Below are 25,683 nucleotides of genomic sequence, written 5' to 3'. Positions count from 1 at the left end.
TCGGAGCAGGGCTTCAGGAGGAGCCTCACGACAGAACCTTTGAGGTGGAGCCGCCGATGACAGATGCTGATGATAAGTCGCTGGTGGGGGACGACGCCGAAGGGAATCGCAGCTTGGACGAGGAACCACTCTTCGAAGGTTTCCTCGACGAGTCGTTGTTCGAGGGTGAAGAACCGGGCCAGCCAGCACCAAGAAGGACGCAGCGCTCGAACGCTGGTCAGTTGCCGAGACGATTGGAGGATTACGTCGTCGGCAGTGCGAAGCTCGAAGTGGTGGAACCGAGCAACTACAAAGAAGCGGTCACCAGTGCGGAAAAGGACAAGTGGCGGAAGGCCATGGACGAAGAGTACGAGTCGCTGTTGTCTAACGACACGTGGACGCTCGTACCGCTACCCCCTGGACGTCAAGCCATCGGATCAAAGTGGGTGTACAAGCAGAAGAGAGACTCGGCTGGGCAGGTCGTGCGCTACAAGGCAAGACTCGTTGCTCAGGGATACGCGCAGCGGTACGGTGTCGACTTCAACGAAGTGTTCGCGCCGGTCGCGATGCAGCAGACGTTCCGGGTGCTACTCACTGTGGCTGGACACCGCAAACTTCGAGTCTGGCACATTGACGTCAAGAACGCATATCTGAACGGGAAGATGGACGAAGAGCAGTACATGCGACAGCCTCCCGGATACGCGGTGCCTGGAAAGGAAGCCCTGGTGTGCAAACTCAACCGTTGCCTTTACGGACTCAAGCAGGCGGCGCGGGTTTGGAACACTACGGTGAAGCGGATTTTGCTGAGCTTGGGATTCAGGCAGTCTACCTCGGACGCGTGCCTGTTCTCGAAGCGGCTGGAAACTGGTGAGTGGATCTACTTGCTGATCTACGTGGACGATATGATCGTGGTGTGCAAGGACAAGAAGCACATCGTCAAGCTGGAGGAGGAACTCAAGAAGGAATTCGAAATTTCGTCGCTGGGCGAAGTCAGTCAGTTCCTCGGGATAAAAGTCAGCAAGAACGCGGATGGCTACTACTCGATCAGCCAGCGCGCGTTCATTTGGGACATCGCACAGCGATTCGGTCTCGAAGGAGCAAAAGGAAGCCAGTTGCCGTTGGATGCCGGCTACTACAAGCTGTCCAGTGAAACCTTGGCCGACAAGGAGCAGTACCACAGCTTGGTCGGAGCGCTACTCTACGTGGCGATGAACTCGCGGCCGGACATCGCAGCAGCTGTATCGATTCTCAGCCGGAAGACCAGTTGCCCACGCGACTGTGATTGGTTGGAACTAAAGCGAGTCGTGCGATACCTGATCGCAACGGAGGACTACGAGTTGAAGCTGGGAAGGAGCGTCAAGGACCTCACGCTCGTTGGATTCAGCGACGCAGATTGGTCTGGAGACTCGACCGATCGGAAGTCCACGAGCGGATTCGTTTTCGAACTCGGCGGCGCAGCTGTTAGCTGGGGAAGTCGGAAGCAGAACTGCGTGGCTACATCAACGATGGAGGCCGAGTACGTTGCGCTTTCGGAGGCGGCGCAAGAAGCGGTCTGGTTGCGCAGATTGCTGTGCGAACTGGGCGAGGAGCAGAAGGAGCCGACGATCATGAACGAAGACAATCGCAGCTGCATCGACTTCGTGTCACAAGATCGTCAGAACAAGAGGAGCAAGCACATCGACACGAAATACTACCATGCGAAGGACCTGGTTACGGGCGGTGTGATCCAGTTGAACTACTGTCCGACCGACAGTATGGTTGCAGATGTGTTTACCAAGCCTCTCGGGGCGACCAAGATGAAGAAGTTCGCGGAGAACCTGGGGCTCACACAGAAGTCCTAGGACCGGAAGTTCAGCAATCAGCGAGGAGGAGTGTTGGCGGCAGACGTTGCTGAAGGGCGCTGTTGCGCTGAACAACAGAAGAAAAAGATGTTTTCACCCAAACCACGATTTCTTGTCAGTTAGAATAAAACCACGCTAAAGCTAACAACGCGTTTCGATTCATCCGGAATCCGATCCTCGAACGTAGTAATTCCACACTAAAGACGGTTTTGGCCATTGCCAATTCCTACAAAACATTGAGAAATCAATGGAGTTTAGTGCGGCTAGGCGAAGAGTACGGTATCTAGTTATCCAACGGCACAAATAAAAGAACTGTCTGAACCGTTAAGTTATCAACATTATATGAGTTCAAATTCGGTGAAACCGACATAGCTGTATTCGGGAATTGTACATTTTGCGGAAGTGTGTTTACCGATGAGATTACATTAACAAATCATTTAATCCGTTTTCCCGCGGGGTAGTGCAGCTCATAAACGTTTTGCAATGACTGCCTCTCAGTGTACCGTGACATACACGTGAAAGAGTTCTGCACCATGAAGAGCAAAACTTTCGTAACGATCTGCCCAATGTGCGGGCACCGTGCAGAAATCCACAATGCCAGAATTGTTCAAAAAGGCTGAAACGACTGATTGCGATCTTAAAAACCAATTCGCAGCCAATGTTGGATGTAGTTGTGGAGTTATCTAAGGTAAATTTATCTCAAACCCTCAAATTACGCTCAATATATTTAGGATCAATCCTTAATTAAATTTCTACAGAAGTTGAATCAAGATAGAACCGAGAACCTGGACGACGGCGAGGTATCGATGATCAGCGCTGACAGTGGAACCGAGACGATAGTGAGTTTCTTTAAAAACCTGTTACGCCCATTGTGGCACCAGAGCACCAATAAATTTTCACTTCAAATAAATTTCTCGAAAACTACGAAATTAGTTCAACTCATTCTTCTTGCACAGTATTATTTGGACTATTTAGAAATAATATTTCAAGTTTAACCCAATTTGGTCAACATAGTAACAAATGGCAAGTAAAAACGTTAAAAATCTCGATTTTGCTCCGGGTGGAAAGGGGTTAAATACAATTGTTTGTCCCTCTTGTCGCAGCAGTTAACTCCTGTTAACTCCAGTTACCTTTTATTTTGATTACAGCAGCGTTGAATTCCGGATCAGCAGGGAGTGGGTTGAGATGGGCTTTAGCAAAGCATTCGCCCAAAACCTTAGCCCTTTCTGCCGGAGAGATCGCAAAAGTGTCGCCAACTCTGAACGGCGGGTTGTGTTTCGCCGTCTCTAGAAAGGATCGACAACGCCGTCTGAGCTGGAAGCAGTTTGTGCAATTTTCAACATCATCGTGACTTGGGAACGTTATCGTCCAGTGCACCGTGACGTGACGCAATGTTCGAACTGTTTGCAGTTTGGACATGGTGGAAGGAACTGTTTCATCAATAGTCGTTGTGCAACCTGCGGAGGTGAGCACAAAACTCAAGCTTGCGAAACAATCAACGAGAACATCGAAGCGAAATGCTTCAATTGCGGCGGCGGCCATTCGACCAAGAATCGAAGCTGCCCAAAACGAGCTGAGTTTGTAAAAATTCGGCAGCAAGCGACGACGAGGCACCAACCAAATCGTCGCAAAACACCACCAGGAGCGGAATCTGCTCGAGTGGTTCCAAATCTGCAGCCATTGCCGTTGAATTAGCGGCAAAAAGTTGCAGAAAATACAACACTTCCAGGCTTCAGTCAGCAACCGAGGGAAAACCAACTAGCATCAACGGATGAAGGTAGTAGTGACCTGTTTTTACCACAAGAACTTCTGAACATTTTCATCGAGATGACAACAACACTGCGTGGGTGCAAAACTCGTGCGGAACCAGTAAGAACGCTTGGAGGATTTATCTTAAAATACAGTTCGTAGTTTACTCGTTCTTATGATGTTGAATATTTCAATGAATTTATTATTTTAGTTGAGTCTCGCCGTTGCTCTTTGCGAGGCAAGGCCTGCTTCGATCGTGTTTGGCCTGCGTCGTTGTTTCGCGCGGGAGAAAAAAAAATAAGAAGTGTTTTTACCCAAATGCCACTTATTTATCATTATATACGCGCTGATCCCTGTTTTGCCTGATGGGATTGGAAGTTTAAAGATAGTTTGAGGATCCGTCTGATTCTTGTTCTATGTTTAGGCGGGGCCAGACAATGCCCAATGACCTCGGAATTGGGCCGCTAGGATCTCTGCCATTCTGAAATGGGTCATTGGAAGCAGCGCGAGGGCTGTCACCACCTAATACTCGAGACTGAGATAAGCTGTATCAGCATAACCCAAGTCTGATACAAATTATACTTTCCCATAATTTCGCTGCCGGCCAGCGGGTATTGGATTGGACCACACACACAATATGAATTTATTATTTGAGTTTTAATTTAGGATTAGTTGTTAAAGTGATTTTTTTTTACTAAAATGTATGCTATTCAATGCAAAAATGTAAGACTTGAAATTTGAAGTAAGTAATATAAATGTGATCAGTTAATAATAAAACAAAAAATACAACAAAGATGAAGAGCATTTAGCCATATCACTTAACATGTAAAAGAAATGTAATTATTGTCGCTCTGGCACTAAACCGAATCGAGCGATTTCCACTCTCGCCGCACTTTTTCTCTCCGCCTTTTTCTGCCAAGCTTTATTTGGTATTACTCCAATTATTTCCGAAACCACAATGTTATAAGAAAGTTCAACAAATCCAGAGTTTTTTTTGAAAAGGACTATGCGTAGAATTTTTATAGCACTAATCACTGCAATTTTTCGGATCATTGAGTTAGTTAAGACCAGTTTGTTTTATTCCGTTATGTATTTTGTAGGTAGTGTACTGCTTTTTAAAATACAAATCAGTTTCAAAAAACTCTTCCATAATTTATTTGCTTAGATTTTTCGTCGTAAAACACATGCCTCCATTTTGCGCTGCACTTTTTCTGTTTTCTTTTTCTTTTGAGTTTCTCTCTTTTCTTTTTATTCCAACTTTCTCTTAACCTTCACTCGATGCTCAATAAAAACCGGGTTAGTTTATGGGTACGTATGAATGTGTTTGTGTGTTGTTGTTGCTTTTTATTTGTTGGGTTTCGATACTGCTATTAAATTCATTTCACTATTTTGCTTTATGAAGGACGAAAAGTTGTGCAAGCAGTGAACCCTTTTTTCTTGTGAGGGTTTGCGATTGTTTTTGAAAAATAGAAATTGAGGCGTGTTCTTTGTTCGCAAAGATAATTTTCAACATTGCCTAATAGAACAGAGGTTTTGAAGCACTTTCTGTCTCTTTTATCTCCAGATAATTTGTCAATTTTAATAGGACATCAACGGGTTACATGTGTGATTCATAACTACTGTTGTTTTGGTACAAACTTTCGCAATATATTATATGTGAGTTGGGACTGACTGTGTTAAATGCATGCAAAATTTTATTTTATCTAAAGTAATGCGAATCTCACTGACTGGCTGATGGGGATGGGGAAAGAAGTACAAGGGGGAAGACGACAGCTGACTGACTGACTGAAATTGAAAAAAGAGGAAACGAACGCGCGCACATTTTCGACGTCGAACCGGAAACCAAGAAATGACTAGCGACAGCGTCAAAGATGAGTTGCGTAAATGTTAGTGAGCTTTTTTTTTTGTTTACTTGTTTCTGTTGTATAAAATTTACTTAACTGTTGGTTCTTAGTTTAATTACTCGCATTTTGTTTGCTTCTTTTACTCTTTTTTTGTTTTAAATGATATTGATTTAGTTGCTTGTTTTTCTCTCTCTTGCTTTGCGCGCTAGAAAATTTGTAAAAAACTTTCCACCGGCGACGATTTAACCAAGACTCTCCACGCAGGTGGTGTTCAAGCTTTGGCCCTTGATCAACGTCTTGAACTGCTCCGGGATGGGTTGTTCCGTCTGGAAAATAAGAGAGAAATTTTTGAAGGTTTTTGGAAAAAATAAATGAATTAATAAGTTTCCCACGTCACTTTTTATTCTGTGTTTTTCTTGAATTTAAAATGTTTAATTTTTGTTATACTTACATAATCACCGTTCGTGCCCTTCGGGATCATCACGTTCATCTCCGACGACTTGGAGCTGACGATCTCCACTGCGAGCGAGTCCGCCGACAGATACATCTGGCAGCCGTCCGTCTTGTCGATGGAGATGGTGGGAACCTTGCCAAGGACCTGCCCCAGAAATAAAAAAAAATGATTACAATCTTTTAACCTGTAGAGAGGAAACTCTGCTTCCGCTTACCTGCATCTGGACGCTCTGGCAGTTGACAAACTCGGCCGACGCGACCAGACTGTCGAAGACGAGCGAACACTTCTTGCACGAGTCCATCACAACGCTGTTGATTTTGCCCTTGATCTGGAGGGTCGAGTTCTCGCAACGGAACATGTACACCTAAAGCGGGGGAATAACTCGTTAAAAGATGTTCCGAGGAGCGAACCGCGTCTCCACTTACCACATTGTTCATCTCGGCGTCCTCGACCAGGAGGCCGGTGTTGCCCTTCTGGTACTCGATGAGCCACTTCTTGCCGTCGCGAACAAACGTCGGTGGTTTGGCCGCCGGAGCGGCCACCGCCTTCGTCGCCGAGCCGTTGCTAATACTCGATGGTGCCTTGTACGGGGCCGGTCCGGAGCGCAGACCGGGGTTCTTGTGGGTCTGCATGTCGGACGTGACCTTTTTAAGTCCTGCAAAAAAATTGAGAGGTTGTAGAATCTTTGAATATCTAAGGCGTCATAAGTACTCACCCTTGGTGATGTCCGCGCCCTGGTTGATTTGAGCAAACAGCGCATTCCGATCGTCTCCGGCGCCCCCCGCGATGGACAGATCGGCCATCGGCATGACCGGCGGTGGTGGCGGCAGACCGCATGGTGGTGGTGGTGGAGGAGCTCCAGCACCTCCGGCGGTCGCTTTGTTCTTGCCTGCCCACACCAGTCCGGTCGTGTGGTGCTGCTTGATGAACGCCTGCAGTTCGGTCAGCGTCTGGACCCACGCCCGGGCCCACTCAACGTGCTTCGAGTCCTTCTCCTTCCAGTCCTTGAGCACGCGGTTCGTGTAGAACTGGCCGGCGTCGTTCATCTCCTTGACGTACGGTCCGGGAGTGGGCGCCACGCAGACCCATCCCAGGGCGGGGATGCTCTCGCTGATGGCGGACAGGTGGTTGAAGAACGGAGAAGTGCGGTGCTTCTCGCGGTAGCTCTGGATGGCGGAGATCTGGTCCGACGTTGGCTTCAGCAGGTTCTGCAGATCGGCGGTAGCCGGGGCGGCCGAGTCGGCGGCGGTGCGCACGAACGCGAACTGCACGCTGTAAAGGAAGAGAATGACGACAGTTAGACCGATCAATTTTAAGCTTGCGCTGTCCTTTGGTTCCGTACGGAACCAAACGCAATATTCAAACAAGAATATCTCAGGAACGAAATGACACAGAATGCTGTAATTTTCAGACTTTATAGATTTATCAACATATAACTTTATTGAAAATATTAAACTAATAAAAACATTATTGAAAACATTTCCGGTCACCGGAAGTATCCGTATTAAAAAAAACATACACCTGGATTTCCGAAATCATGTTTGGTTCGCAAAAATCAAAATTTCGACCAATTATTATGGTTCTTGTAGGAAATGGAAGGTAATTTAATTCACTTTTCGAAGAAACCGGCAGAATTCACTTCTGACCACGTGGGCTTCCGGCATCCGCATTTTATCGGGAAAAGTCCATTTTGAACCCTCAATTTTAGAAGCCTTTATCTTTGTAATGGTTTAACCATTTTAGATGCTTCCGGTTGCAACTATAAATCAACGTCATAAAAAATCTTGGTTCGTTGGAACCGGATTCAGTAATGGACTAACTACAATCCATTATCAACAAACAAAAAAGTTGTTGTTGGTGTAAGTTGTTTGGATGTTTAAGGAAGTTTGCCGCAAACAAGTTTTCGATTTTGTTTGTTTATTTGTCATAGTCTAATACCTGCTTTAGTGCATCTCCAGCGCGGGTAGCAAACATCGAAGCAAATCAAATTTGCACCCGACGTCAACCCCACCGCGGTACCTGTCGCGGTAGCAAATTTGCTCTCAGTTCTTCGGGATTTCACTTTGCTACCCGGTATTCAGCCTGTTTGCTACCGCATCAAATGGAATTATGCACGGAAAATTGAATCATGCACGGAAACAATTTTTTTATCGTTTTTTTAATGTAATTTTTTTTAGAAAAATTAGGCTGGTACAAATATTTTTAAAAGTTTTTGTCACCCCCCCTTCAAAATTTGCCCGAAAAATCAGGGGGCAAAAAAAATATTTTTACAATAAACTTCAAAATTTCAATGAAAATTCAAGTGCAACCAACTGAAATCAAATTAAAATACATTCTCCTGCGTTTAAAATCATTTTTAGCATGTTTGGGTTTGTTAAAAAATCTTAAGATTTTTTGAAATTTTTTCGAAGCAAAATCTTTTTTTTCGATACAATTTTTGTTTTTGTCAGATCTTAGATTTTTTGAAAACTAATGATTGCAAAACAACTGAACTAGTGTAAAATGCATTTTAAAACACTTTTTTCATTTAAATGTGAAGACTATGGCTTGTTATTAAAATTTTTATATTTTTTTATTTTTTTGCCCCCCCCCCCCCCCCCCCCCTTTACCTCGGCCAGGGCCGAAGGACAAAAACTTTTTTAAATATTTGCATCGGCCTTAATAAAAATTAAAAAAAATATCAAAATTAAAACAAAATAAAAAAAATAAAAAATTAAGAAAACTTAAAAAAAAATATTTTTTTAAATTAAAAAAAATATTTTTTTTTTAATATAAAAATTGAAATTACAAGCCTAGGTTTCAACATTTGGATGAAAAAAGTGTTTTAAAATGCATTTTACAGGCGTACAGTTGCTTTCCAATCATTAGTTTTGAAAATATCGAGGTATTGACGGAATTTTTTTTTTCGCAAATAAAATCTTTTTGTGGGACTGTACATTGGTATTTCATGAAAATTTAAAATGACATGAATTTTGAAAAATATTTGCAACGGACTTAACAAAATTTAAAAAACAAAAAAAAAATGAAAAATATTTAAAAAAATTAAAAAGTTTTGAAAAAAATGAAAAAGAATTCAATTTTTTTTAAATAGAAAAAAATTAAAAAAAAAATAAAAAAAAATTCAAAAAAATGTAAAAAAAAATAAAAAAAAATTAAAAAATTCAAAATTAAATAAAAAATATCAAAAAATGAAAAAAATATATTTTTTTTGAAATCTTAAAATTTAAAAAATAAGCTTTTATAACACATTTTTAAGTGGCAGTGCGTTGCCGATTGGTTATGCTGTCCGCTTTGTAAGCGGATGATTCTGGGTTCGATTCCCATCTGCTCCAACCTTCCATCGGATGAGGAAGTGAAATGTCGGTCCCGGCCTTGGTTGTTAGGCCGTTAAGTCATTACAGGTGTAGGAGTCGTCTCCATGCCATAAGTACAAACAACACACCAAACCAAGCCTACTCCGGTGGAATCGCTGGCGGCGGTTGGACTCGCAATCCAAAGGTCGTCCGTTCAAACACTGGGGTGGAAGGTTCCTTGGAGTAAAAAGAGGTTTGGGTGCTCTCCCCATTCAAGCCTTCGGACTCCTAGGTTCGAGCAGAAACTTGCAATAGAGACCACAAAAGACCCGGGGGTCGTTAATGTGGATGGTTTGATTTTTTGAACACATTTTTAAATTTTTAAATTTTTGAATTTTTGAATTTTTGAATCACTCACAACAGCAGGCATACAAAAATCTCCGAAACACGCATTCAAAACTTTGCCCCCGGCTTGCCGGTACTTGTCGGGTATCAGAAAACGAGTACCCGACAGGTACCGACACATATTTTCTTCTACAGATGAACTTGAGATCAAATTTGATACCTGCTTTGCTACGCGCGGTGGGAGACTCGGGGGCAAACTCGAGAGCAAATTTGGTGGGAATCAAATCGGGTAGCAAATGGTTTAACTTCGAACATTTTCGAAAAATGAAATTCTTTGAAATTTTCAATGGGATTAAAATGTTTAATAAACTTTTAGCATTTCTAGGCATGAATCAACACATAATTATTGATTTTGAAGGTAAACGATAGCAAAAAATGATAAAAACCCATATTTGCCCCCGCGGTGGGCTTGTTTCGGTGGCAAATTTGCTACCCTAGCGGTGGGGATGACGGAGTTTTTTCAAGGTGGCAAATTTGATCTCGGTATTCATGAGCCGGGTGCAAATTTGATTTGCACCCCAGCGCTGGAGATGCCCTTAGGATAGCTAAATTATATTCTTCTTTCTTACCCCGCTATGGGAGAAAACATGGCAACGTCCAGAAAACAAAAACATATGAATTTCAAACTCTTTTAACACAGCAAATTTTGGATTGCCATTTCAGTAAAATAAATAACTGAATGCGATTCAGTAATCATCACTTTTGCTGAAATTCGGCAATGAACAAAAACATTGCTGAAAAATCAGTAACTGCATATCTGTCAAACTGAAATGTCACTTATGACTTATTGTTTGGATGCTGCCGAGAGAAAATTCTCTTTCAAATGTGTTGTGTGTTTTTTTTAAATTTTGTATTGTGATCTTAAGAAACCAAGGTAAGAAAAATGTTAATAACAAATGCCTCGATGCTAACCACCTGTTGTTTAGGTTTGAACGATTGATAAAATAAATGTACACAACAATTTCTTTTTCACCAATTTTCACACCAATAAGTGCACCAACCAAATTTTAACTTATTACTGAATTCAATTAAATATACTGAAATCTGCACTTCTCAAATTTTCATTAAATGAAAACTTGCTGAAATTTCAGCAAATTTGACAGCTCCATACAAATTTTAACTGATGTTAAGCGAAAAACTAACTGAAGATTTCAGTAGTGCAGTTTTCAGTAAATATTAACTGAAAACGAACATCAGAATTTGCTGTGTAGGTATTAATAACAGTACTGGAAACATTTTTAATGACAAGCAAAATAAAATTTTGAAAAAACTCGATTAAATTTTCAAAAGTTCCTATCTGCATAGGAAACCCATGCTTCATAGGTTGTTTTGAAGATTTACTCTAGAACTGAAATACCAGCAACGATTGCTGAATCTTCAGCAAATGATCTGTCAAACAGCCACGAGAAAATTACTGATTTTTCAGCAAAATAATTTGACGTTTCTTTTGCTGAAATTTCAGTTGTTTTGACAACCATTTTACTGAAATTTCAATAAATCAGCTTTCAAATTGACAAATATCAGTTATTTAAGAATTAAAAAAAAAATGACATAGGGCATTTAAATTGAACGTACAATTTTTCACAAAAAAAAACAAAACTCACTCAAACGCCTGCTTGACCAGGTCGGCCTGCGCGGCCACATCGCCACCGATCTTGGCCGACAGCGCCAGGAAGTTGGCCAGCGAGCCGAGCAGAATGTCCTCGTACGCGTTCACACTCATTGTCGACGTCCTTGGGGGAGGAGGTGGTTCGTTGCAGAAAACGGGCGGCGGTGGGGGAAAATCCGGTTCTAATACTGAATGGTGGTGCCGTTGATCGTTACTATTGCTAGGGCTATTATTTGTGTTATCTAGTACTACTTGCGCGAGGACCGTTGGCAGAACGTCGTCTTCTTCCTTGGCGGCGGTTGTCGGAGTGAGTTCGGGGAACAAGGTCGCCTCGAGACTGTCCAGCTGTTGGTGCAGGTAGGACGCTGACGGGGGTGGCGTTGAGGGAAGAACCGTGGGCAGATCGTTGTCGTTGGCCGAACAGTTGGAGTCGAGCAGTTTGTCGTCCTCCTCGGTGCCGGTTCCGGTGGTGTTGTTCTCCTCGGTGTTACTTCCGGACGTGCCTACAACCTGCTTTCCGGCGTTACAAACGTCTTTCAGGATGCGACGCGTTTCTTCGAGTTCACGTGCCGATACGGTACGTTCCAGGCGGTCAACTATTCGCTGCAGACGGTCGATCAGGTGCTCGAGCTCACGGGATGACGAAGGTTTGAAGTCGGGATCACAATCTGGGGAGAAATCGAGGGGAAAGTTGTTAGAAAAAGTCTCGGAAAATTCTTCAAGAAACGATAATGTAATCAGAATAACATTTTTTGATCACGAAACACCGAGTGACGGGGATTTTTGGTGTAATGTGAACCACACAAGTCCTTGCATTAGCATTTTGTTCTGTGCTGACTCACAAAAACAGCAAACATTTAGATAACATTTCAAAAGGACGAGCGTGTGGGACGAACTGAGATTCTACTCAGATTTCTACCACCATGAATCTGTGCTTAATTCGGTGGAAATGTAGTCATAACAATGTAGGATGCTGAAATTTGTTTAACCTTTGAAGTTGCAGATCATTCAACCTTTAAACCTAGAAGATGTCTAAGGATATAAGAAAATGGTATTGTTAAAGGTTCTAAAACAATGTCACGTTAATAACTGAAACATAATTACACCAAAAAACCAGAAAAGATATCACGTACCAAAAACCCCCTAATCTTATACTAATGACCATATGAAGACACACACAATCCCAGCCTAACTAATCCCTTTACAACCCTAATTATGGCCTACGTGCGGGGACCATCACCTTTTAAAAAGGATTGCGCACTCCTACTTCCTCTTTTGGGGATGTTTACTCGGGTGACCACCACGCCACCACACTTGGAATGGTCATATAACTGGAAGTAGCTGTGTAAACAGATTACACACGAATAACCAGCACAAACATGGACGGACGGACGGAAAAGTGTCGTGTTTGCGTATCGAGTTTTCCTATCCCTTTTTTTCTTGCTTTCTTTATTACTGGAAAAACTAAACTGGTTTGCTGTTTGCGGGGCGATAAGGAAGTTGTGGGAAAATGTATTAAAGTGGATAATAATTTAGTTGGCACAGTTAAAAAAGGAAAGCCTTTAGCATACGACAACACAATCTCCAAATGCTAGTGAATTGTTCTTGTTCTAATTGAAAAACATTGTACCAACTGAAGCAAATGAGAAAAGCCGTTTTTCAATGATAAATTTTGATTTTGATAAATGATGTGCACAGCAAAAAATCCGATGGTAAAATCGCTTGCAAAAGCATGCACATCATCTTCGTCAAAAAAAGACAACTACACAGTGAATGTAAACACAAAAAAAATGCAACCGACGGGATTCAAACCTAGCACCAACGGTAAGGCTGGAGCATTAGCCCGCTCGGCCATCAGACCGATGAATAATAAAAATATCAACAAATCACTTGGTGCATTGGACAATACCGTAGTAATAGTTTAATATGCCGAATCTGTAAACAAGCAGTCTGCAGACGTGACGACCGCATCGAACTGTGCTAAGTCCATGTAAACAGTGCACTCCATTCTAACCTCCAAATCGAGTCGGCGTAAAACCTAATAGCTGTCAGAAATGTTAAATATTATGATCAGATTACAGTCATCCTTCATATTCAGAACAGTTTATCGGCATTCATAAGCTAAACGACATGCGACACCTAGTGTTGAGTAGCAGAACATAGCGAAGTATGTCGATTGTAATTTTTGCCCTTTGAGGTTATGTATGCGAATTCTGTTTTGTTAAATTCCAGCCTTCAAAAAAACTTTTGAGCAAAAATTTAAGCTGATACTTTGTTAACTTTTGATGCTCTATCATTTTAAACAAGATTTTTTTTCATGTTTTTTTTTTCAAAATCTTTTTTACTGTGCTAATTTATAGAGGACAAAAAGTTTAAACTCGTACTACTTGAATTTTTTCTCAAAAGTTGTTCTAGGAGCTGTAAATTCAATTTTAAGTTTGCATTCCTATATTACCTAACAGCGAAAATCTGAATCGTCATTCTTCGATGCTTTGTGCCATCGGACGGAATTATGGAGCTTTTAATCGCGAATAGATCGACCAATGTTAAAAAAAAAAACATAGAAAGTCGATAAATTGATTGATGTGTCAATGAACTGCAGAAAACTGTAAAAATTATGAAGAAAAAAAAAATCTACAAATTCGGAACACTTTTTCCTACAGATGGGCTCTACCCAGAAGTGCATATTTTCAACAAAATAATGACTACAAGCGCTAAGCTAAAACCAACTATCCTACCAAGGTTAACCATGGTTTTTTTTTTTTTCAAAAAGTTTGATTTTTTTTGAGAAAATTTCAGTTGAAATGAGGTGTTTCGTAATTTTGCAAGGTACAATAATATCCCACAATTACGGAACAGACAATTTGGAGGTTGTGTTTTGGTACTCTTGATGAAATAGTTTCGAAATGCAGTATTTTATTTAAACAGATCCACTTTTACTAGTGGAATAGCAAGAGAATATCTCAACTAGAGCCTCAAAGTAGAAGAGTCGAAATAATAGTTGCTTTTTGCATCCTGTTGACAAATTAACACCAAAGTGTTCCGAATATGTGAGATGACTGTACTAGACGAATAAGGAACTCGTGTGTATAAGGTACACGGTGAGAAATCCTGCAAGCAAATTCGGTAACGCTATGATGTTGAATTCCTAAACACTGAAATGTTTCCAAAATCATCAACATTTCTTACGATTTTGGAAACAATGAATGTTGTTCATTTTGAAAACATTTACAACGAAATCGAACAAAAATGTTGACGATTTTGGAAACATTTCAATGTTCACGATTTGCTTACAGGGTTTCTATCTGTGTATATTGTCGCTCTGGCACTAAATCGAAACGAGCGATTTCCACTCTCGCCGCACTTTTTCTCTTCGCTTTTTAATGTCAAGCTTAATTTGGTATTATTCGATCAGTGTGTAATCCAATTCTGTTGTGATTCCTCCATCTTGTTTTGATTGACGAAATCTTATGTCGGCGGTTTTGGCAAATTTAATAAAAAACAAAATGAAATATTTTTTATTTTTACTTGCATAAATGGCAAACATCATCAGCCAAAACTTCCGACGGCTCAACGCAAGCTCTGATACTATTTAGTTTGACAGAAAATGCGGAGAGAAAAAGTGCGGCGAGAGTGGAAATCGCTCGTTTCGATTTAGTGCCAGAGCGACAAAATGTTTTTTCAGTGATGACGTTTAACCTCGCGTTCAACACAACATCTTGTTGCACTCAGAATTAAAGTTGATCAGTTTGCGGAGCGTAGTGTCAGATAAGTCGCCGCGAAAATTCGATTTATTTCCGAAACCACAATACTGCCCCTGATCGCATAAATGTCCCATATGCATTTTCATCTTTTTTGAGTTGTTGATGCAGTTTTGTTCAAAATCGTGCGATTTTTCAGAAAAGTCTTTAACATCCAGCACTTTGTTCTAGAAATCAAGAGGAAATCCAATTGTTTCGCGGAAACTTAACACGTAGCCTTATGTGTGGGACAAAGTTGCTTTGCGTTTTTCTCAGCTTGCTGTTTTTGAATATGGGACATTTATGCGAACATGGGCAGAATAGCTCCAGTTATCAATTGCATGAAATTTTATTTACCCAAGGCAAATTTGTCCCACAGATAAGTCTGTATGTTATCTTTTCCTGAAAAAGCAGAGTTTTTTTTTCAGTTTTGTATATGTATACTTTCAGTTGTTAATTGTTATTAAATTTCAGATAATTTAGCACTCAACTAATGTTAATGCATATGGGACATTTATGCAAACAGGGGAAAGTATTTAAAAATTGTACTCAAAACTTTATTTTACTGTGGCTTGGCAGCAACCATCTATCTATTTTTTTAGTATTTCGTTGGTAAGTTATTGAAGTGATTATAACCTTTTTGCAACAACCTCCAACACCCTTGTGTCAAAAGTTACGGGAGTTTCGTGGACTAACTATTTGGCCAATCGCAGTTTTTCTCATAGTTTGACGATTTTTTTGAAACAAACTTTCAACACCTTTATCATTTGCACTGTATGCTAACAATACGGCACTATTTGGGCTCAATTTTGACGTATTCGGAATCCTCGGGAAATTCTAGGTAAGTAACACTTCAAGTTGAAAAAAATGATTAAGGTGCAAAAAAAGATCATCGCCAATAGGATCAAGCTGATTTTGCATTAGATGATTGAAATTTGTGGTAGCTTTTTGTTAGGTTTTTGACCTTATTGTTTTTATTATTTTGCAAAAATATTCAAAAAGATTTTTTTAGCTAATTTCAATTAGTCTAAATTTTTAATGTAATTAGATTACCATAAACTAAATTTGTTTATGTGTAACCCAGAAAAAAAACCTCTCCACCCGCACGAGGAAGAGAGATAGTACCAGTTGGTGGTCAGTTTTCTTCACAAACACATCCTACTGATCCACTCTTTTTCACTTTATGTCCCATGAAAACACTCGCGCCTTCTGCACTTACACACACTGTTTTCGTTTGAGTTGTTGGAAATAACTTTTTCGCGATAAATATTTTTTATGTGTTTTTTCTCTCCCTTATATTTCGGCTTCCACACCCGGCTTGACCCAACCCAACCCAACTCAACCCAGTCCATCATCGTCGTCTTTGTCCACGTGAAAAAAAAAGTTAGTGAGGGAGTTCGAAATTATGTCGAAATAAAAAAAAAACCGAAAAATGACACACTGCACTAACTAATACATCATCAGCTGGAACCGTAAAAAAAAAAAACTGACTGATGTTACACACTTAATCCGCTTATCACCACCCCCTCACACACGTTCCCTCCCCTTCGGGAATTACCTGGATTGGCACAGTTCTTCACATCGTTTATGACTAACGTACGCCCGAAGCAGACACTCAGCGAATGACCCATCCGCGAATTTCGGTCACCCCCCACACGGCCGAAAGAGCGAGCAAAAAAAAAACCTTTACACCACTGACACACTCATGAGGAGGCAAATTCTGAAATTTCTTCCGCCAAAAATTTGAGAAACAATTTCCCACACTCGTTTTTGGAACCCAAATCCGCACGAGCAGTTCCGTTCCGACCACCGCGGCTCTAAAATTTATGAAATTGACCTGAAGAATGCACTCTGAATCGCGCGATAGAACCAGAGGTTCTCAGTGTATTTGTCGGACGTCGGACGTGTGCGACACACACTATTCTTGGGATGAGCTGCTGCTATACTCTGAAGTTAGTTAGTGTGTAATACAACCGACTACGACGACGACGATGATGGTGGTGCTGTGTTGTGATGGGATGGCATGGGATGTGTTTAGTGCCGTACTATGTGTAATACGGTATACTAAGACGCAGAGCCATAGGGAGAGTAAACCACGCGTTGCGACTAGACGACGGTGACGGGCGACGACGCAGAAAACGTGTCTAAAGTAAACTCCTGACCCGATTGCTAAGCGGGAGTGAATCATCTCCAGGATTGGATCTCTTAAACTCAGCCATAAGAGAGCGGACAAATCCTTTAAAACATTAAATAGTGCAAATTGGTTTTTAGAAAACGCTCTGACATTCAATGTGACCTTGGGTCCTGTAAAATTTACAGTTGGTCTATTTTAAGATTATATGGAAATGCATAACGCGCAATGAGCGCAACAAAAAATGTAATGAGCACATCGCGATTTGAACCGCGATGCTTTGGGTAAGAGTTTAACACTTTACCACTGCGCTACGAGACATGTTGGAAGCGGAGAGGTAAAACGCGATCTTGTTCTTCTACGTTGCAATCTGGAGGGGGTCTAAAAATCCAAATTTTTGCGTTACGTAATAAAAGAACGCTCCCATAGGACGAAATAATAATATTTTTTTTTCAAACATACATTTTTAATTAAAATTTAACTGCAAACAAATTTAGCTGCATTTTTCTGCTTTCATAATTACAAAAAACACGTTTAATACTGATTTATTTAACATGTTCCAAATCAGGATAAGGTTTTTGATAAGGTCCTATGAACAAATGTAAACATTGAGTGTATCCCACTTACTCCGTAGAACATAAGGCCTGAAAGGGAAACGCGCAATGTTAACATTTGTTTATAGGATTTCGAGGCATTCGTGTGTTTGGTCAAATAAAAAACCAATACTGTGTCGAAAAGTATTACATTTCGATTCAAGTCCTGAAAAGTTGAATCCAAGCAACTTTATCAAAGGCACCAAAACTTTTTACGACCAATTTTGTCAAATGCATCAGAGCAAACTCTCAAAAATTTGGGTTTCGAACGTAGCAATTCAAATCTAAGTTTTAGAGTAAAGCGATGTTTTCTGCCGTTCTACGCATAATTGTCCCATGTTCAAAAAAGTGCAACTGAGAAAAATGCGATTGAAATTTTTCGGCTGTTTTTTGTGTTTCTACGCATAATTGTCCCATGGGTTCCTATTCGCCCTATGTGTCCCTAATCGCCCCAGTTAGCAGTTTATCACTCTTATTAGTAATCCTCTTGCTATACAATAGGTAAACAAGACATAATGCTTCGTAAAACTAATGATTCCGTGTAAGAAAATACTTGGTGGGACAATTATGCGTAGAAGTTTAACGATGGGACAAACAGACTTGATGTTGTTTTTAATGAGTTTCCGAACAAAGTACCAGATTTTATGTGTTTTTCGTAAAGTACACATCAAACTAAACTTTAAAATGTCATAAAGTCAAAATCGTCCAAAACTGACATGGGACAAATATGCGTAGAACGGCAGTTTTGAGCTCTAAAAAACATTTTCGTTTTTGAAGATTTAATTTTGGACTTAAGGGTCAATAGTTACATCCATTTTAAGGTAAAAAAAGTGCAATTTAAAAAAGAAGGTAACCAAAATAATTAAATTTATTCCTGAAATATTTCAGTAAAAACTTGTTTCTTCTTTTACAACCACTAGATCATTTTGTACATTTTTGGGCCCTTCTAGACAATTGTAGAGCTTGTCAAAATGAACATTTTTATTCTTGAAAAACGAATTTTGGTCAATTCTATCAAAAGTTATGGGCAAAAAACGATTTAAAAATGCTCATTTTCAAATTGAGATTAAATGAGTTAAACAAAAAAGACCTCCGAGATATTTTCAGCAAATGTACTCTAGAATGTGTACTTTCAGATGCTTCTAAGAGCAAGGTCAAACTCCACCACCTTTTCGAGTTATTCACATTTCAAAATGGCGTCTTTTTCGTCGTATTTTGGCTATAACTTTCGTTTAAAAGGTCCGATTTTCGCTCTCTTGGAAGATAAATGTGTGTTTTGATAAGCTCTACAAATGTCTAGAAGACATAATTTTGCTACGACATAAGCCTGAATAGATAAATTCAAAAAACTCATTTTTTCATAAACACTTCAACCTAAATTACAAAAATGGCTCTAGAAACTTCCCGTTTGAAGATAGAGCTTTGTACCCTTCAACAAAGTTGCTTAGAATAGTGTTCCCTACAACTTTTCTGAAGACACTAAAGCGCTGTCTCGTCATCCCGCTAAAATAAAAATTTTGAACCACCCTAAAATTTAGACCACCCTAATGTCCACCATACCAAAAGATGTCCCTATTGACTCTGATCATTTGTCCCGAAGACACCAAAGCCCTAAATCTTAACGTGTGGCCGCTATCAATTTTGTCATGCTAGACTTCGGTTTCGGACCACTGTGCAATGCAAACGCTGAAAAAATTTCAGGATCATCTAGACATTCTTACTAATCACTGGAAACAAGAATCGTCCCGATTGGTTGAATTATGCCCGAGAACCGGCGTGTTGAATTTACCGTTCCACCTTTTTTGGGAGGCTTGGGCGTCCGTGTAAGTTGAACATGCGTTGGGCGTTCCAGTGTTAATTTAAAAACTAACTTAATCCACCTATGTGGTTGGAGCCTTCCTCACTCATTACCAACAATGGCTGTACACAAATTTCATCTATTTTTTAGATCCGGAATTAAAAAGTACATAAATATCACTTAAGTGGCCATATCTCGAGACAGGTTGCCAGATCTTCAATTTTTTTTTGAAATTAAATATGTCTTTATTGAACATTCTTATAATAATTACATTTCTTTTACATGATAAGTGGTATGGCCTAATGCTCTTCATCTTTGTTGTATTTTTCGTTTGATTATTAACTGATCACATTTATTTATTTGCTTCAAATTGTTTTACATTATTGCATTGAATTGAATACATTTGGGTGAAAAAGAAAAAAAAATCACTTTAACAGCTAAGCCAGATCTTCAATGTTTTGGACTCGTTGGAAAGATCTCTTGATAACCTAACCAACGATGGGTCGGATGGTGGATCCGGACATAGTTTATATACATTTAAGTGAGATCCGGCTTCCAAAAAGTACATCAATATCACTTAAGTGGCCATATCTCGAGACAGGGTTGCCAGATCTTTAATGTTTTGGACTCGTTGGAAAGGTCTTGGTTACCTAACCAACGATGGGTCGGATAGTGGATCCGGACATAGTTTACATACATTTAAGTGAGATCCGGCTTCCAAAAAGTACAAAATATCTCGAGGCAGGGTCGCCAGATCTTCAATGTTTTGTACTTGTTGGAAAGGTCTCTTGATAACCTAACCAACGATGGGTCGGATGGTGGATCCGGACATAGTTTATATACATTTAAGTGAGATCCGGCTTCCAAAAAGTACATCAATATCACTTAAGTGGCCATATCTCGAGACAGGATTGCCAGATCTTCAATGTTTTGGACTCGTTGGAAAGGTATTTTGATAACCTAACCAATGATGGGTCGGATAGTGGATCCGGACATAGTTTACATACATTTAAGTGAGATCCGGCTTCCAAAAAGTACATCAATATCACTTAAGTGGCCATATCTCGAGGCAGGGTCGCCAGATCTTCAATGTTTTGTACTTGTTGGAAAGGTCTCTTGATAACCTAACCAACGATGGGTCGGATGGTGGATCCGGACATAGTTTATATACATTTAAGTGAGATCCGGCTTCCAAAAAGTACATCAATATCACTTAAGTGGCCATATCTCGAGACAGGGTTGCCAGATCTTCAATGTTTTGGACTCGTTGGAAAGGTCTTTTGATAACCTAACCAATGATGGGTCGGATAGTGGATCCGGACATAGTTTACATACATTTAAGTGAGATCCGGCTTCCAAAAAGTACATCAATATCACTTAAGGGGCCATATCTCGAGACAGGGTTGCCAGATCTTCAATGTTTTGGACTCGTTGGAAAGGTCTTTTGATAACCTAACCAACGATGGGTCGGATAGTGGATCCGGACATAGTTTACATACATTTAAGTGAGATCCGGCTTCCAAAAAGTACATAAATATCACTTAAGTGGCCATATCTCGAGGCAGGGTCGCCAGATCTTCAATGTTTTGTACTTGTTGGAAAGGTCTTTTGATAACCTAACCAACGATGGGTCGGATGGTTAAGTGAGATCCGGCTTCCAAAAAGTACATCAATATCACTTAAGTGGCCATATCTCGAGACAGGGTTGCCAGATCTTCAATGTTTTGGACTCGTTGGAAAGGTCTTTTGATAACCTAACCAATGATGGGTCGGATAGTGGATCCGGACATAGTTTACATACATTTAAGTGAGATCCGGCTTCCAAAAAGTACATCAATATCACTTAAGTGGCCATATCTCGAGGCAGGGTCGCCAGATCTTCAATGTTTTGTACTTGTTGGAAAGGTCTCTTGATAACCTAACCAACGATGGGTCGGATGGTGGATCCGGACATAGTTTATATACATTTAAGTGAGATCCGGCTTCCAAAAAGTACATCAATATCACTTAAGTGGCCATATCTCGAGACAGGGTTGCCAGATCTTCAATGTTTTGGACTCGTTGGAAAGGTCTTTTGATAACCTAACCAATGATGGGTCGGATAGTGGATCCGGACATAGTTTACATACATTTAAGTGAGATCCGGCTTCCAAAAAGTACATCAATATCACTTAAGGGGCCATATCTCGAGACAGGATTGCCAGATCTTCAATGTTTTGGACTCGTTGGAAAGGTCTTTTGATAACCTAACCAATGATGGGTCGGATAGTGGATCCGGACATAGTTTACATACATTTAAGTGAGATCCGGCTTCCAAAAAGTACATCAATATCACTTAAGTGGCCATATCTCGAGGCAGGGTCGCCAGATCTTCAATGTTTTGTACTTGTTGGAAAGGTCTCTTGATAACCTAACCAACGATGGGTCGGATGGTTAAGTGAGATCCGGCTTCCAAAAAGTACATCAATATCACTTAAGTGGCCATATCTCGAGACAGGGTTGCCAGATCTTCAATGTTTTGGACTCGTTGGAAAGGTCTTTTGATAACCTAACCAACGATGGGTCGGATAGTGGATCCGGACATAGTTTATATACATTTAAGTGAGATCCGGCTTCCAAAAAGTACATCAATATCACTTAAGTGGCCATATCTCGAGACAGGGTTGCCAGATCTTCAATGTTTTGGACTCGTTGGAAAAGTCTTTTGATAACCTAACCAACGATGGGTCGGATAGTGGATCCGGACATAGTTTATATACATTTAAGTGAGATCCGGATATATGTGAAAACACATTTTTATACATAACTTTTGAACTACTTATCGAAACTTCAATCTGTATAAAACTCGATCTATGGGACCTTAAACCAAGTCGAATGCAACATGTTCGGGTCAAATCGGTTCAGCCAGTGCCGAGAAACATGAGCTAGTTTGTTGGTCACATACATACATACACACACACACATACACACAGACATTTGTTCAGTTTTCGATTCTGAGTCGATATGTATACAAAAACGTCTACGACGTTTTTATACAAAGTTCATTTTTAGAGCAGGATTATAGCCTTACCTCAGTGAGGAAGGCAAAATGTCTAAAAGTGTATGGGACCACCCCAACGAAATTCGAAAATTTTCCAACTATACGTTTTCCATGTAATTTTGCCCGCTGAATCTGAATTTTCCCGCAAAATTGTGCCAATGTATCAAAATATCGATTTTTGGTAATATTTTATGTTTCTATTGGTTTATATTATTATTTTTTTACATACTGTCCAGACTCGATTATCCGAAGGCCTCGAAAAAAATTTCACTTCGGATACAGTCATCCCACATATTCGGAACACCCCCAACAAATTCGGAACAATTTTGTGGTAATTTGTCAAAAGGATGCAAAATGCAACTTTTCTGTCGATTCTACTAGTTTTAGGACCTTTATTTGAACATTCTCTTGCTATTTCACTAGCAAAAGTAGTATTTCAACTGCATTTCAAGACTATTTTATCCCGAGCGGCAAAACACTGCCTGTTCCATTATTGTGGGATGTTGTTGAGCATCTCACAATTTTGGAACAAATGAATTTAACCGATATTTTCACAAAAAAAAAACATTACTAAGCTTGAGTTTCATTGGTTCCAGGGTGTGAAGTCGTTATTTTGTAGAAAATATGTACTCCTGAAGAGAATCAAATTTTGTTTACATCCGTAAGAAAAAAAGTGTTCCGAATTTGTGGATTTCAAGAGTTAATGTTTTTCTTTGAAAACTTGATATAAAACGTAAAAAATTACAGCCGGACAATACATCAATCGAAAAATCACAAGAAAAGCATTCACGTGAAGGTAAATGCGAATCATTATAGTCAACTATCGATTTGCTATGATTTTTTTTTAAACATTGATCGATCTGTAAACTGTTCCGAATATGAGGGATGACTGTAATCGAATCACGAAAAAACATATTTTTTTTTCATGTCTTATTTTTGATGGTCAAGCTTTAGGGTGTAATATGCATATCGATTTTCCAGCACAGCAATTTTTCAGTTCCTTTTGGGGTCCTAAACAACTCCTTAAAGATTGAGAACGATTGGTTCAGTCCTCACTTTGAGCAAAGCGATTCAATTTTCCATATAGATTTGTATGGAAAAAAATAGTTTTTTGATTTTTGATATTTTAAAAATCCACGTTTCATGCTATATCAAAACCGGACTCATATTCGGATGCTCTGAAAGGTGCTCTACAACTTTCCCGAAGAGAGTGTGGTGCTAACTTGCTCCTGAAAGAAGATACAGCGTCCTCAAAACTCGTCTAAAATGTGATTTTCGAGCAAAAAACACGTTTTAGACGAGTTTTGAAAACGCTGTATCTTTTTACGGGAGTAAATTAGCAAGAGCAACCGAATATGAATCCGGTTTTAATATAGCGTGAAACGTGGATATTAAAAATATCAAAATAAAAAAAATAAAAATTTCCTTATACTAATTCCCATACAAAATTCAATCCTAAACTTAAGAGAACAACTCTCTTAAGGACCCCAAAAGTTACTGAAAAGTTGCTGTGCTCACTAAATTTTGCCAACTTTATTTTTTTCATACAACCATATTACACCCTAATAACCCATAATCTGCTCTTAAATGTTTTAGAATTATTAAATCAAAGATGGTGACCAAAATAGCGTTGATAACATATTGAGAAAATGCATTTTTTTTATGTAAAATGCAAACAAATATTAAAATTTGACTAAATTGGGGTTGCAGAACTCGAATTTAATGTTTGAAATAAGAAAATAAAAAAGGAAAAAAAAAACAATTTTTTGGTCACGATTCAATTATTTGAAGTCTCATACAAACTTTCGGGTAATCGAACTTCGGATAATCGAGGCTTCAGATAATCGAGTTTTGACTGTAATATTTTTTAGAAGGGTAAAAAAATCACAAGAATATTCCTGGAAGTAAGATTTTTTAAAACACCCTTAGTTTCAACCAAGCCAAAAGTTGCCCCTTTCCGTTTGCTAAAGCTCTTCTGAAGACACCAAGCTCCAAAATTTCCCCAATTTGCGAAAATCCATTTTCCACTTAATTTTGCGATCTGGACCACTGTGCACTGTTTTTTTTTTTGTAATGATAAGTATGCCATTTCGTCACTAAAGAATGACAGGAAAAGGAAGTATTGACAAATGATGATTTGTTATGTTTTTTTTTTTAATTGACTAACCACATGTATGGGTATAAAAGATTAAAATTCGAATGTCATGTTTCAAAATTATGTGATATTCCAAATTAGTTTTGCGTTGCACTCGGGACATGACCATCTGCGATGATAGCACACACAAGTGAGGCAAATGTGTAAATTCATCACATTTTTTTTTCTCGCTTTACTTCACAGCTGCAACAAAATCGCCGGCATTTATGCGAGTATGTGTTTGAAATAAAAATCGAACCATCCAACTGATATCAAAACCCCGCCTGACACTTTTATCAATACCCAATCAACGGGTCCGGGCGCGTTGACACTTTTGATTAGTTTTTGAGCGATGATGACGATGATCCCTTCGCCAAACGGAATTTATGCAAACTGTTGAGCTAACTTTTTTGTTTACTCGCACGAGGCGAAAAGGCGGGAGCAAAACAAACGTTCGAGTCAACGTTCTGGGAAAAACTTTTCAACACTGACCTAGTTTTGTCCCGTTTTCCATGAAAAGTGGCTGCTAGTTGAACTAGAATTTTACCCCAACAGCAAGGTAACGGCCAACGATGAAGCCGTCAGCTAAATATAAATTTTATTTCGACCACGGCGTGTGTTGTTTATTTGTGCTAGTTGGGAAAGTGTTATGAATGGAAGAAGTGTTTTATTTTTAACCTTTTCCACACCAGTCTTTTGCCAGCCTGGATTAAGCGCTTGAAATCGTTAACGAGAGGAGGCCCTTGAAATCCCCGTTACCTTGAAGCACGTGTGTCCTCTCGATAGTCCTACACACAGATTATTCCAGAGGACTTTTTTTGGCACCAGGTGGCAAACGAGATGTCATCAATGTTTCATCCATTCGTCGACCAAACTCTCCTCTGCCGTGTCACCGGGCTAATTTATGATTCAATGAGAGCGGTACGTAATCCACCTTAATCGAATCAACATCATCTGGTTGAATTTGCGAGCCACATAATTGCGGGATCGATGCGTTTATTTATCCTTTCGTGTTTAATTAGTGTCAGTCGAGCGAGGTGAAGTAAATTGATATACCCGTGCTTCTTCCCCAT

General features: G+C 39.9%; 1 protein-coding gene across 6 annotated transcripts in view; it reads right to left on the bottom strand.

The window, feature by feature from the left end:
* Window positions 1–4,783: 4,783 nt before the first annotated feature.
* LOC120422783 (adenylyl cyclase-associated protein 1) overlaps window positions 4,784–25,683 on the bottom strand; it is a 54,435-nt gene continuing 33,535 nt past the window's right edge. Inside the window, exons 1-8 of one of the 6 annotated variants that reach the window (XM_039586317.2) lie at window positions 16,134–16,284; window positions 12,415–12,651; window positions 11,170–11,842; window positions 6,583–7,139; window positions 6,293–6,522; window positions 6,082–6,231; window positions 5,865–6,011; window positions 4,784–5,739 (exon numbers count right to left, since the gene is read on the bottom strand). In XM_039586317.2, coding sequence (XP_039442251.1) covers window positions 5,656–5,739; window positions 5,865–6,011; window positions 6,082–6,231; window positions 6,293–6,522; window positions 6,583–7,139; window positions 11,170–11,842; window positions 12,415–12,651; window positions 16,134–16,269 — 2,214 coding nt within the window. In that variant the 5' untranslated portion in view covers window positions 16,270–16,284 and the 3' untranslated portion in view covers window positions 4,784–5,655. Of the gene's footprint in view, window positions 5,740–5,864; window positions 6,012–6,081; window positions 6,232–6,292; window positions 6,523–6,582; window positions 7,140–11,169; window positions 11,843–12,414; window positions 12,652–16,133; window positions 16,285–16,472; window positions 16,748–25,683 lie in introns of those variants that run through there. The other 5 variants (XM_039586319.2, XM_039586318.2, XM_039586322.2 and 2 more) reach the window with 5 other exon arrangements.

This window comes from Culex pipiens, chromosome 2, assembly GCF_016801865.2.
Source record: "Culex pipiens pallens isolate TS chromosome 2, TS_CPP_V2, whole genome shotgun sequence".
NCBI lineage: Eukaryota > Metazoa > Arthropoda > Insecta > Diptera > Culicidae > Culex > Culex pipiens.
This window is presented reverse-complemented; position numbering and strand designations above follow the sequence as displayed.